Source organism: Heterocephalus glaber, unplaced genomic scaffold, assembly GCF_053883595.1.
Source record: "Heterocephalus glaber isolate CG9 unplaced genomic scaffold, H.glaber_assembly_v1.0 deba00001537, whole genome shotgun sequence".
Taxonomy (NCBI): domain Eukaryota; kingdom Metazoa; phylum Chordata; class Mammalia; order Rodentia; family Bathyergidae; genus Heterocephalus; species Heterocephalus glaber.
The window spans coordinates 838,279-850,667 of record NW_028258332.1 but is presented as its reverse complement, the minus strand read 5'-3'; the positions used below and the strand labels follow the sequence as shown (position 1 = coordinate 850,667).

Here is a 12,389-nt window from a genome sequence, read left to right as displayed (position 1 = left end):
GGCAGGGGCTGGGGCATCCCGCTGGCCCTGACAGCGCAAGCGCGGATTCAGGAGGCGGGGCTCCTGGACGCCCCGCCCAGGAGGGCCACGCCCCGCTCACGTCACCACCGCCCGCTCGCGCCTGCGCATCCCCTGCGCCGCGCATCCCGGCGGCCGCGCATCCCGCCGCCAGCTGCTCCCGCGCCGGCCGCTCCGCTCTCGTCCGCCCGCCCGAGTCCTCCGCGGCGGCGCCATGAGGCTGCGGGGTCGCGGCCCGCGCACCTTCTCCGCCTGCAGCGCAGGGGCGGGCGACACGCGGCGGCTGGCACCCCCCGGGCGGAATCCCTTCGTGCACGAGCTTCGCCTCGGCGCCCTGCAGAAGGTCCAGGTGTGTGCGCGGGTTGGGCGGACGGCTCCTGGCCCCAGCGAGCTCGGCCTCGTCGGGGCTCCCAGCGGCCGCCAAGCGCTGGTGCCTGCGGCCCGCACTCCCTTCCCAGGTCCTGGCCCCGGCCTGGCGCCGCTCCTCCCGGCGTGGCCCGAGGCCGGCTCTGCCTCCCAAGCCTGGGGCGTGGGCCTGGGGTCTTGGCTCGGGGGTTTCCAGCCCCGGGCTCGCACAGTGCTTCCCCTGCGTGTGCACCGCAGGCTCAGGCTCCGAGGACTGTCCCTTGGGGCTCTGTGAGCAGAATCAACTTTGTGCAACCCGAGGCTCGTCTGTGGGGCTTCCAGGGTGGTGCTGGGCACGCGGTCGGGGAGGGAGGGAGGGACGCCTGCCCCTTTGTCCCCGGGTCCCTGGCCGCTCATGCCCCTGCAGTGCTGGCTGTCCACGTTGACGCCCGACTCTGCACCCTGCTTTGGTGTGTGGGGTTTGTGGGATCCCAGAGTAGTGCCTGGGAGCTGTGGAGTGGATGCACTGGGTGTGCTTCCAGCCCAGGAAAGCCCCTTATCTGAGCACACTGAAGGGGAAAGTTGTTGGAGTAGGGCTGAGTCGTCCTTTTCCCAGGACGCCTGCTTTTGCTCAGAGGCCTTGGGTGGCTCTGACTTGTGGGAAGGCAGGGGGCCAGTGTCACCCCCACAGAGGCCCTAGGCGGTGTCCCTTGCCAGAGGACATCTGCCCTAGCAGCCCGCAGAGCTGCCCCTGGGCTCAGCCCTGAGCCTTCCTCCCTCCAGGCCAATTCCCTGCTGACTCAGGGTCCCAGCTGCCTGCTGTGCCTGGGAGGAGGGTCAGTGTGACACAGTCACCTCTGTGCCACTCATTTTGTCCCTCCCCCCTCTGAGTGCTTTCCCTGGGACAGGGTTAGGCACGGCAGCCCTCGAGCTCCGCTCTGCTGGCCTCTCAGGAGCCCAGCCCTGACCGCCGTGGCCTCCCAGGTGTTCTCTGGCCTGCCCCGGCCCTCTCACCTGCTCTGTTATGGCCCTTCACCTGCCCACCCTAACGTGCCCACCTGCCCTTATCACACACCTCAGACACGAGCTCCTCCCAGCTGCCCTGGGCACGAATCATGACACACTCTGGTCATGGGTACGCCGTGGTCGTGGGTGTGCTCAGGTCACAGGTTTGGGGACAAGTGTCTCCAAGGGTGTTCTTCCGGAGGTCCCTGAGAGGCCGAGACCTTGTTTCTGGTGTAGGAGGTGACACCTGGGGAACATTTGGAGCAAGAGCAGGTGGGCAGGATGCCCTGTTCTCCCAGGAAGGGAGGGAAACTGTCCACACCCTAGGACAGGTGCTTTGGGGGGGCCCTGTCAGAGTCACAGGTGCATCTCAGACGAAGTTTCCTGCTCGGGTGTCTGGTGTGAGTGGCCAGGGTATAGGTGCCCAATGGGTGCCCTCAGAGTCCTGGCAGAAGCGTGCTTTCCCCAGCACAGCCTGCAGAACCCTGGCACTTCTGCAGGATCTCAGATCTGTTAAGACTGAAGCTCCAGGGCAGCGGAACTCACCTGCCCGAATTCCAAGGGAGATAAGCTGGCAGCGCTGGTTCAAGCTGTGTGTCCTGCCCGGGAGGGGCTGCTGTGTGGCTTTGGATTGGTGCCAGCTGGGCCACCCTGGCCTCTGGCAGCCATCTGTCGTTTACCACAGATCGAGTGGGAGCTTAAGCGTCTCTGCTCAGAAGGACACAGTGGAGCTGAGCAGGGATGGAAGCCGCTGGGGCTGCAGACCCTCGGTCTCTGCCCCAGGTGGAGCGGGGTGGGACCCTGGGCTCCAGAGCTTCCAGCTAAAGTTCTTGGCAGTCATGTGCTACACTGTTATTTTGGAGTCCTGAAGTGGTTTTCTGTCACTCAGGGTTCTAGGGTGCTTCCCGCACGGCTCGGATGGGTTTTTCCTGTTTCTGGGTTCCTGCCCCCACCCCCGTGCCCTGCCCACACTACAGTTCACTTCCTGAAAGCGCAGAGCCTCTGTCCCAGGCCGCTGTGCTGGGTTCCTCAGGCAGGGTACCCCTCCAAGCCCAGCCTCGCCTGAAGAGAGGAGGGTGGCCGGGCAGATTCCACCCCTCCCTCGCAGGTCTGAGTGAGAAAGCAGCAGTGCAGCTCTCCGAAGCCTCCCCGGGGTGGGTGTGGCATTCTGGAGCTGAGAGTCCCTTGGGTCTCCTGGCCACCAGGTCCCTGGGTGCACACGCCTGGCACAGCCTCTGACCTGTGCTCACTGCCCGCCGGGCAGCGGAGGTTCCCAGCGTGCACCGCGTGAGGGGCAGCTCCTTACGCAGCCTCGCCTGCTCCCTGGTGCGCTGCAGCGGCGTGGGGGACCAGAGCTGGGCTTCCGGAGGGGCTGTGAGCCCCGAGCCCTGGGACTGTGCCGCAGTGGAGGACTTCAGGGAGGAGAGGGCCAGGACTGCGCGGTGCCTGGTCCCTCCCTGGACGCCCGAGCTGTCTGTCAGTGTTGCAGGTGACCCTGTGGGGAGACCCAGGGTCCACTCCCAGCGTCCTTGCCTCTGGTCACTCAGCAGCAGCCCTGGCAGGCAGACTCGGGGGCCCATGTCACAGATGTGGGAACCCGGGCTGCGGCCTGTGTCCCGGGCAGAGTCTGGCTCAGTGTGGACACGACGTGCCCACCCTCTCGGGAACCCCCTCTGGGGCGTGAGCGGCCTTTTCCAGCTCGCCAAGGCTGTCCTGGGATCTCACTGGTGCTACAGCAGCATGGGGGTTGACGAACTGCTCGTTGTTTCTAGCTCTCTGCACTGAAGTCGGGACTTGTTGTAGGAACGTGTGTGCGCGCGCGTGTATACACACACACATGAGTGTTCCCGCAGATTGCTTTATAAGTGATGCCAGAGCACTTTCAGGCGGTGATTAAGTCACAGAGCTTCCTTACTTTAGGATTTTCCAGGCCAGCCTCGGCTCTTGCGGGGTGTCCCGTGTGCCTGGGGTGCTTGTGTGTTCTGAGTTTTTCTAGTTTCACACCAGGGGTTTTGGTGTCCCCTTAGCCCCAGGCCCACCACTCCCTGCAGCTGTTTGATGGACATGCAGGAGTGTGAGAATCACTGAAGTCTGGGGTTTCGGGTTCTTTGCGCCCCAGCCAGGCTGGTCCTGGAGTCAGAGCAAGTCTGCCCTGCCCGGCAGGTGGGATCTCGGTGGAGCTACAGGCTGCCTGCCCAGACCAAAGTGTCTCCCTTCTCAGGGAGCCAGCCACTGCTGCCCCCACCCACCTTTCCCAGTGCCCAGTGCTGGGGGAGCTGGCATCCCTGCCCCAGGGAAAGAGTGGACAGGCGCCCTGGAGGCAAGGCCGGGGCCTGGGGCAGAGGGCCTGGCCCACAGTGACCCCTGGAAGGATGGTCGCCTCCCTGCCAGCAGCACTGGATCATCGGCCCTTCTTCGGGCCAGCAGCCCTGGTGATGCCGTGGTGGCCCCTGGCGAGTGGGCCTCACAGAGGGCAGAGCTGCAGTACCCGCCTGGTCCTCGTGGAAGCCCTCGCCTGCTTCCTGCTAGCCTCTTGTCCCTGGGCAGAGCTGCCCTCTGGGTCATGGCCGCTGCCTCGCACAGCAGTGCTGCCCACTCCCTGGGCCGTGGCCTGGCCTCTTGTGGGTGTGCAGCGCCCTTCCCAGGAGTGTGGCTCTGGGAGTCGGGTCTGGGCCCAGGTCCTCACAGGAAATGCACATGTGCGGGTTCCCCTGCCTCAGTTTGACAGGAGTCGCCCAAGGCCCCCCAGGCGCTGGCTGCACTGTGGTGTGACTAGGATTTCACATCTGGGCCGGGGTTGGAATTAAGGGGGCCACAGGGCCAGAGCTCTGGTCCCCCACTGGGGGGTCCCAAGAACCCCAGGGAGATGAGGTTCATGATGAGCTGGAGGAGTGAGGAAGCCTAGGAGAGCCAGTGAGTAGTGCCCAGGCTGTACCCACCAGCCTGGCCCTGAAGGGAGCAGGGATGGGCCTCAGCTGGGGGTGCCCAAGCTTGCTGCCGGCTGTACCCCGCCACGACAGGACTTTGGCACACACCTCCAGGCTTATGCCACCCCCCATTTCCTTCAGTTTGGCCTTGCGCAGCATGAGTGCCCATGCCCCTGTGCCCTTTCCTATAGGCCTCAAGCCTGCACACTAGGCCCCCCATGCAGGGTCTGGGTGTGTGGGGGGGGTTTCATCTCCGCGTGAGAGCTGCCTCTGGTCCTGGACCCCGTCTGTTGCAGGTATTGAGCATCTGCTGAGTGATGATGTCAGCTGTGCTGGGGGCTGGTCGGGCCAGTATTCTGTGCCCTGGGGCTGAGGGCTCAGCCTGGAGCTGAGGGTGCACTGCTGTGTTTGTAGGGTGGGGTAAGAGGTCACACGTGTTGCCCGTGGGTGTTAGCAAGCTCTCTTCACAGGGCCAGCCGGGTAGGAGGCAGGCTGGGCCATCAGCTGGAGCCCGAGAGCCTCCAGAGGGGAAGCGAAGGCAGCTTGCAGCGCCGCCTCGTTCCGCTTAGGATGGGGGTGCACATGTGCTGTTCCCACAGCAGGTGCCTGGGTGTGTGGCCCCCTGTCTGCTGCCCCGAGCCCCGGGGTGCTGTTTCCCTGCCAGATGAGGTGTAGACCCCACACCTGTGAGCTGGGCTGCTCCTGACCCCAGAGCCCCGACTGGTGAGGCTGTGCGCATGGCTCCTCCTGCCCCAGGGCCAGCCCTGGTGGACCACCAGTGCACCTGGCAGCCCTGTCCGTGGCCCGCATCCCTCACCGGCTGGGCTGCCCAGCTGTGGTTTCGCCCCTCGCAGGCAGCCCCTGGGGCTCCCAGGCCGCAGGTGTCCTCCAGGAGCCCACGCCCACTGTCCTTCACAGGGGTGCAGTTCACCCCATGTGGCAGCCCCGCCGCTGGTGCTGGACCTGGCTCCCACAGGGACGGCCTGGCTGCTGAGCCGGCATCTCGCCCAGTGCCCCACCAGTGCAGGAGAAACACGCCACTCTCGGAGGCCGTGTGTGACACAGGGCCTGGGAACCTGACAGGAGGCCAACTGCCCTCAAGCACCGAGTCCTAGCAGGCCACCAGCAGCTGCCAGGAAGTGGGTGGCTGTGCTGCGCATGGTGAGCCGAGCGTGCAGCGGGGGCCACTGTCCTGTCCCTGGTTGCCCTTCCTGAGCTCCAGAGCTGTCTCCTCAAGGACACCCAGGTGCTGTGTATCTCATTGATGAGGCACCGCAGCAGCTGCTGGTGGCGAGTGTCTCGGGGTGCCCATGGCTGGGGGCGTCCTTGGTCCAAAGCTGCGGAGGTCCCTAGAGCGCACTGCGACTGTGCTGTCGGCGGAGGCGGACGCCGGGGAGGGTGCAGGCACCATGAGTGCAGCCTGGACCGAGGGCTGGGTTCGAGGCTCAGGGCATCGCAGGAGCCGGAAGACAGGCAGGCCGCCTGCGAGCAGCCCAGGCCAGGCTCTCTCCCCAGACAGAGGGGTGGACAGAGGCTGGTTGCAGGTTTGAAAGAAAGAACAGCCCCGAGCTAGGAAGCTCTGTTTAATTTTAGACGTGAGTGGGAGAGCTAAGAGGTATTGTGCATGGCATGAACGCCCCGCGGACGATGACCAGCGCTATCTCATGGGTTCCCGAGGCCGAGACGGTCAACCTTCTCCTGTTGGAGAGGAGCCCAAACTCCATGCAGATCTGGGCAGAGGATTTAAATAAATGGGCGGCTCACATGAAAAGACCCTAGACGTGTGACAGCCGCAGGTGGCCTGGCCCCTCACCTGAACGCAGGCCGCACTGGGCAGTGTGTTCTTCGGAAGTGGCTGGGGTCCGAGACCCCGGCCAGGGGCCACCGTGGGAGAAAACCAAGCTTTGCAGTGGCCCAAGCCCTGCGCTCTCGACCCCCTTCTGCTCCCGGTGTTTGAAGGGCTGGGTCCACTCTGAAAACCACTGCTTGCCCCTGAGCAGAGCAGCATCCCTGGGCACCAGCTGGAGGCACAGGCCGCAGCGCCGAGGCCGGCTGGCTCACAGGCTTCTGCAGAGTCCGTCCAGGGCCGGGGCTGCCTGGGGCACAGGGCACCGTCCTTGTCGCCCCAGCCAAGGGTGCCAGCGAGGACCTCATGCTTCCCGTTTCTCGTCTCGAGGAGCAGATGAGGGAAGGCAGTGCGTCTCTCTCCTGCCCGTGTCAGGGACAGCAGGCCTGGTACGGGGACTGCGTCTCCCACCTGCGCTGGGGCGTTGGGAGTCCGTGCCCGGGCCTGGTGTAGACCAGGCTTCTCCAGTGTAGCTCGCTTCCCAGGCATTTACACATCGCAAGGAGAAAGCTGGGTCCCTGAGCCCTGGACAGTTTCTTCGGGCCTCTGCCACCCTGGGGGGGTCTTCGGAGTTTTCCCTCTGATCTGATCCGGAAGCCCAAGCTGCCCTGTGCTCGAGGACGCGTGGTCCCCAGGTGACCGGGCCAGCTTCCCTGGGGCCCGGCTCCGGAGTGGCTGCTCCTCCCCTTGCTAGCCCCGACGGACTTCCTTGCCGCGTATCTGCCACCTCCTGGCCGCTGCCCCAGTGCCACTGCACCCAGCTCGGCCCCTGGGGGTCGAGCGCCGTCCTCAGTGGTCTCGGACACAGAGGGAGGGAGGCCCTCCAGGGCCGGTTCTGGGTTTGTTTTGGAGGTGAAGCTTTGACTCCAGGTGCCTGTCCCTGCAGACAGGACCCACAGGACCCTGGCTGTGCCCCTGGAGGGGACCCCAGGGGCTGGGGCTGGGTTCATGAGGGACAGAGCTGCCCTGGTGACTGAGCTCACTGGGGCCCAGGCTGCCCCGTGGCTGGCTGCAGTTCCGCTGCTGCCACCTGGAGGTGTCCCGAGGCCCCGCTGCTGTGTGGACCTGGGGTGGGGCCTTGTGTCAGGCCCAGCAGTCCCCTGCCATCCCCTCTGCCTTCCGCCTCCCTCCCTGGCCACAGCTTCCCACTCCTTCTACTGCATCCACATGGGGCTCTTTTCCTGGCCTGGGGCTCGCTGCTTCCCCTCTGCGGGCAGGTCGCCTCCAAGCTGAGAGGAGCACAGCCTTGCTGGACAGCCCAGCATGTGGTGCCCACTCATGTGGTGGGTTTGGGGTGCCCCAGACGCAGCCCTTGGTCCTCAGGCCCCCAGCACCTGCGCAGCAGGTCTCTGTCCGGGCCAGGAGGAAGCAGGCGTCACCCCGGTTCTTCGCCCTTGGATCCGGGTGCTGCACGGGACTGGCTGCCTTCAGATGCTGCCTGACCCTGTCTCACAGTACCACAGCCCCTGCGTGTCCCTGGGCCCTGCGCCTATGGGTGACCTGCCTCCATCGCCTACTCAGCTGTGCCTGGACAGGGCACCCCTTGGATGCAGTGCCATCTAGCCTCGGTGCCTTCTCCGGGCTCATCGCTGGAGACCTGTCCCTGGCGTCCTGTCACTCACGGCTCTGCCCTCAGCTGTCCCCTGGTGGCACCTTGGGTGACATCCAGGTCTGCTGCCACCAGCAACGCTCAACCTGTCCCCACATTGGCCCCACCCGTGTGCATGGCTCCCCGGGAGCAGACACCTGAGACTGCCAGGCTGGGCCACATGGACGCAACGCATGGCCCCCAGCACAGGGGACCCTGAGTGCGCTCTGCCCCAACTCGCAGTGGCCTGTGGGGAGGTGGCCCGTAAGACCAGTGGGTGGCAGAGTCCCTGGGCTTGGGACAGGGGTTTGAGGGACTGTGGTGACCGAGTGCATGCGGCAGGCATGCCCAGCACAGAGCTGGGCAGAGCCAGGGCAGAGAAGGAGCCACCTCCCCAGGCGGCCTGGTGTCCGTCCCTGTGCACACTTCTGTGCTCCAGGCTGCACCTGCTGCAAGTGGCCGCCACCTGCGGTGTCTCCCCAGCACATGGGCAGAGGTCCCAGGCCTCCTTGGCGGCCACCTGTCCGGAGCACAGGGACCCTGCCTCTCCAGTGATGTCATGGACTGGCCCTGCAGGGAGAGACAGTGGCCTGGGCCTAGCCGAAGGGACGTAGTTGGCGTCTCTCGGTCTAGACCCCAGGGCTGAGGGCGCCCGCACTGCTTTCCAAACCAGAGCTCAGGGAAGCCCTTCGAGGATGCCGTAGTCCCCTGCGCACTTCCAGCCCTGGGGAGCGCCAGGCGTTCCGGGAATGTGTGAGTGGGCAGCGCTGCTGAGGTCACCTGAGGGCGGGCAGGTGCTGGCCCTCTGCTCCCTCCCCGAGTCACCCCGCGTCTGTCCTGCTCTCTAAGGACCTAGCAGGTGGGCCCCTCGGCACCTTGCCCACCCCAGCACCAAAGCAGATCGCACGGGGAGCCCCTGGCCTGTCGCCCGCCTCCGCCCTCGCCAGCGTGTGGCTGTCTGCCCACTTCCCTGGCCCCCACCCATCTGGTCGGCCCCGTAACTGATGGCCACAGCCTGGGTGGCCTGGGAACCACACGGGTGTGTTTGTGCCCAGCTGGAGGGCACGGCCAGCCCGGGAAAGCCTGGGCTCCTCACGGGCGGAGGCCAGGGGCCTTGGGGACCATGGGGACTCCGGTGGTGGTGCTGGTCACCCCCACGCCCGCCCCGACGCCCACTTGGGCTTATTAATTCATTTTATTGGTACACTTTAGATACATGTAAAGATACCATCACGGGGAATTTGTACCTGTTCAAAATGTATCTTGACTCTTTTTTCCCCAATCCCCCCTTCAACCCTCCCCCTTTTTTCGAGGCAGGGGCTCGCTCTGTAGTTCAGGCTGGCCTTGAACTCACTGTGTAGCCCGGGCTGGCCTTGAACTCGTGGCAGTCCTCCTGCCTCAGCCTCCCTCCCGAGTGCTGAGATGACAGGTGTGCACCGCCACGCCCAGTTGTCCCCCTTATTTACAAAAGCTTTGTTTCCATTTTTCCCTTCTGGTCTCTTTTTTCCCTTCATCCCCTCCCTTCCTTTTCTCCTTTCCATCTGGACATGTTCTTCCTACTTCCCGATATCTGTTACACATCTTGGTCCTTGTTTACCCTTTTGGCTTCTCACACCAGAGAAACAATGTGGTAAATATGTGTGCCCAATTTATTCCACTTAAAAGTGTGGTCTCAAGGTGCATCCATTTCCGAGAAATGTCTCAAGTGTATCCTTCATGGCAGAGTCGTACTCCATTGAATAAAAACCCCACATCTTCTTTATCCATTCATCCACTGATGGGCACTTGGGCTGTTTCCAAGATTTAGCTGTTAGAAACTGTGCCGCTGTAAACATGGCCAGGCATATATTGCTGTGGTATGATGCTTTTAATTCTTTCAGGAAGATCCCCAGCAGGGTACTAGCTGGGTCAAATGGGACCTCTAAACCTAGTTCTTTGAGGAATCTCCATACTGACTTCCACAGTGGTTGCACCAGTTTTACACTCCCACCAGCAATGGAGAAGGGTTCCTTTCTCCCCACAGCCCCGCCAGCATTTGTTATGGGTTGATTTCTTGATAGCAGCCATTCTTTGTGGGGTGAGGTGGAATCTCAGCGTTGTTTCAATTTGCATTTCTCGAATGACCAGTGATATTGAACATGTTTTAATGTATTTATTTGCTGTTTGTACTTCATCTGAGAAGTGTCTGTTCATTTCAGAGGCCCATCTTTGGATTGGGTCTTTAGATTTGGGCGTCTGGTTTTTTTAGTTCTTTATATATTCTAGATAGTAGTCCTTTGTCTGAGGAGTAGCTGGTAAAAATTTTTTCCCATTCTGTGGGTTGTCTCTTCACTCTTTCGGTGGTTTCTCTTGCTGTGCAAAAGCTTTTTAATGTGATGTGATCCCAGTTGTTGATTCTTTGTGATATTTCCTGTGAGATTGGGGTTTTGTTCCTAAAGTCTTCGCCTACAGCGAGGTCTTCAAGAGGTAGACCTATTCTATCTCCCAGCAGGTTTAGTGTTTCTGTTTTAATATTTCTAGTGTTGGTCCATTTTGATTTTAGTTTAGTGCATGGTGAGAGGTATGAGTCTAGTTAATCTCCAGCATGTGGAAAGCCAGTTTCCCAGCGCCATTTACTAAAGAGGCTGTCTTCTTTCCAGTGGACATGTTTTGCCCCTTAGATGAGGTGGCTGAGTGTGTCTGGAGTTGTTTCTGCATCTTCTGATCTGTTCCATGGATCCTTAAGTCTGTTTTTTTGCCAGTACTATGGTGATTTTTTTTTATCACAGTAGCTTTGTTTTTTGGTTTGTTTGTGTTTTGGGTACCAGGAATTGAACTCAAGACCTGGCACTTGCCAGGCAGGTGCCTCGCCGCTGAGCTACATCCCTGGCCACAGCAGCTTTGTAGTATGATTCCAAGTCAGGGATTGTGATGCTCCCTGCCTTGCCTTTGGTGCCCAGAATTGCTTTTCCAATTCTAGGTCTCTTCTGGTTCCAAATGTATTTTAGGATTGTTCTCTCTAATTCTGTGAGGTATGCTATTGGTATTTTGATCAGGATTGCATTAAGTCTGAATAACAATTTTGGAAGTATGGCCATTTTCACTGTATTGTTTCTTCCTACCCAAGAACAAGGGACATCCTTCCATTTTCTGACACCCTCTTCAGTATCCTTTTTCAGAGTACTGTAGTTTTCAATGTAGAGGCTTTTACTTTCTATGTTAGATCTATTCCTAGGTATTTTATTTTTTGGATGCTATTATGAAAGGGGCTGTTTCCCTAATTTTTCTCTCAGTGAGTTTATTTGTGAACAGGAATGCTATTGATTTTTGAGCATTGGCCTTGTATGCAGCTATGCTACTGAATTTGGTTATTAAGTCTAGAAGTGATTTGGTGGAGTTCTTGGGGTCTTTTATGTAAAATATGTTATCCACAAATAATTACAGTTTAACGTCTTCCTTTTCTATCCTTATTCCTTTTATTTCTTTCTCTTGTCTAATTGCTCTGGTTAATGTTTACAGGACTATATTGAATAAGAGTGGTGATAGTGGACATCCTTGTCTTGTTCCTGGTTTTAGAATGAAAGCTTTCAGTTTTTGACCATTTAGTGTGATATTGGCTGTCGGTTTGTCATAGATGGCTTTTACCAGATTGAGATAAAAACCATATATTCCAATTTTCTGTAGGGTTTTTATCATGAATGGGTGTTGGACTTTGTCAAATGCTTTTTCTGCATCTATGGAGATGATCATATGGTTTTATGTCCTTGGCTCTGTTGTTGTGGTGTGTTGCGTTTATTGATTTGCATATGTTGAACCATCCCTGCATCCCTGGGATGAATCCTACTTGGTCATGGTATATAATCTTCTTGATGATTTGCTGCATTTGGTTTGTCAGTATCTTGTTGAAGATTTTTGTATCTGTGTTCATTAAGGAAATTGGCCCTAAGTTCTCTTTTTTATATGCTTTTTTTGTTGTCGTTGTTGTACCGGGGATCGAACTCAGGACCTTGTGCTTGTGAAGCAGGTGGCAGAACCACTGAGGTAAATCCCTGGCTGAAGTTCTCTTTTTGGATTGGATCTTTCTCTGGTTCTGGTATCAGGGTAATGCTTGCTTCCAGGAATCAGTTTGGGAGTATTGCTTTCACTGGGAGTATCACTTTCATTAAAGAGTTTGAGGAGCAGTGGCATTAGATATTCTCTAAAGTTCTTGTAGAATTCAGCAGTGAATCTGTCAGGACCTGGGCTTTTCTTTGTAGGTAGGTTTTTTTTTTCCCCCAGTACCAGGGATCTAATTCAGGACCTTGCGCTACTGGGCAGGCACAACACTGCTGAGCTACATCCTCAGCCCTATAGGTAGATTTTTAGTTACATTTTTAATTTCATTGACTGATACTGGGTTATTTAGAACTCTTACATCATCTTGATTCAGCTGTAGTAATTCATATGTATCGGCAATCTGTCCCTTTCTTCTGTGTTTACCATCTTATTAGAATGCAGGTTCTTGCCGGGGATTTAGCTCAGTAGTTTCGATGCCTGCTGCGCAAGCGCAAGGACCGGAGTTCGATCCCCAGTACTAAAAAAAAAAAAAAAAAAGAGAATGCAGGTTCTTGAAGTAGGTATTGATGATCTTCTGTAGGATCTGTTGTGATTTCACCCTTTCCATGCCTAGTTGCATGGATTT

The 12,389-nt window shown here is 58.9% G+C and overlaps 1 protein-coding gene across 1 annotated transcript in view; it reads left to right on the top strand.

Annotated features, from left to right (window-relative positions):
- The first annotated feature begins 136 nt into the window (after positions 1–136).
- Lpcat1 (lysophosphatidylcholine acyltransferase 1) overlaps positions 137–12,389 on the top strand; it is a 32,080-nt gene continuing 19,827 nt past the window's right edge. The window contains exon 1 of the mRNA XM_004845140.3: positions 137–367. Coding sequence (XP_004845197.2) covers positions 233–367 — 135 coding nt within the window. The 5' untranslated portion in view covers positions 137–232. The remainder of the gene's footprint in view (positions 368–12,389) is intronic.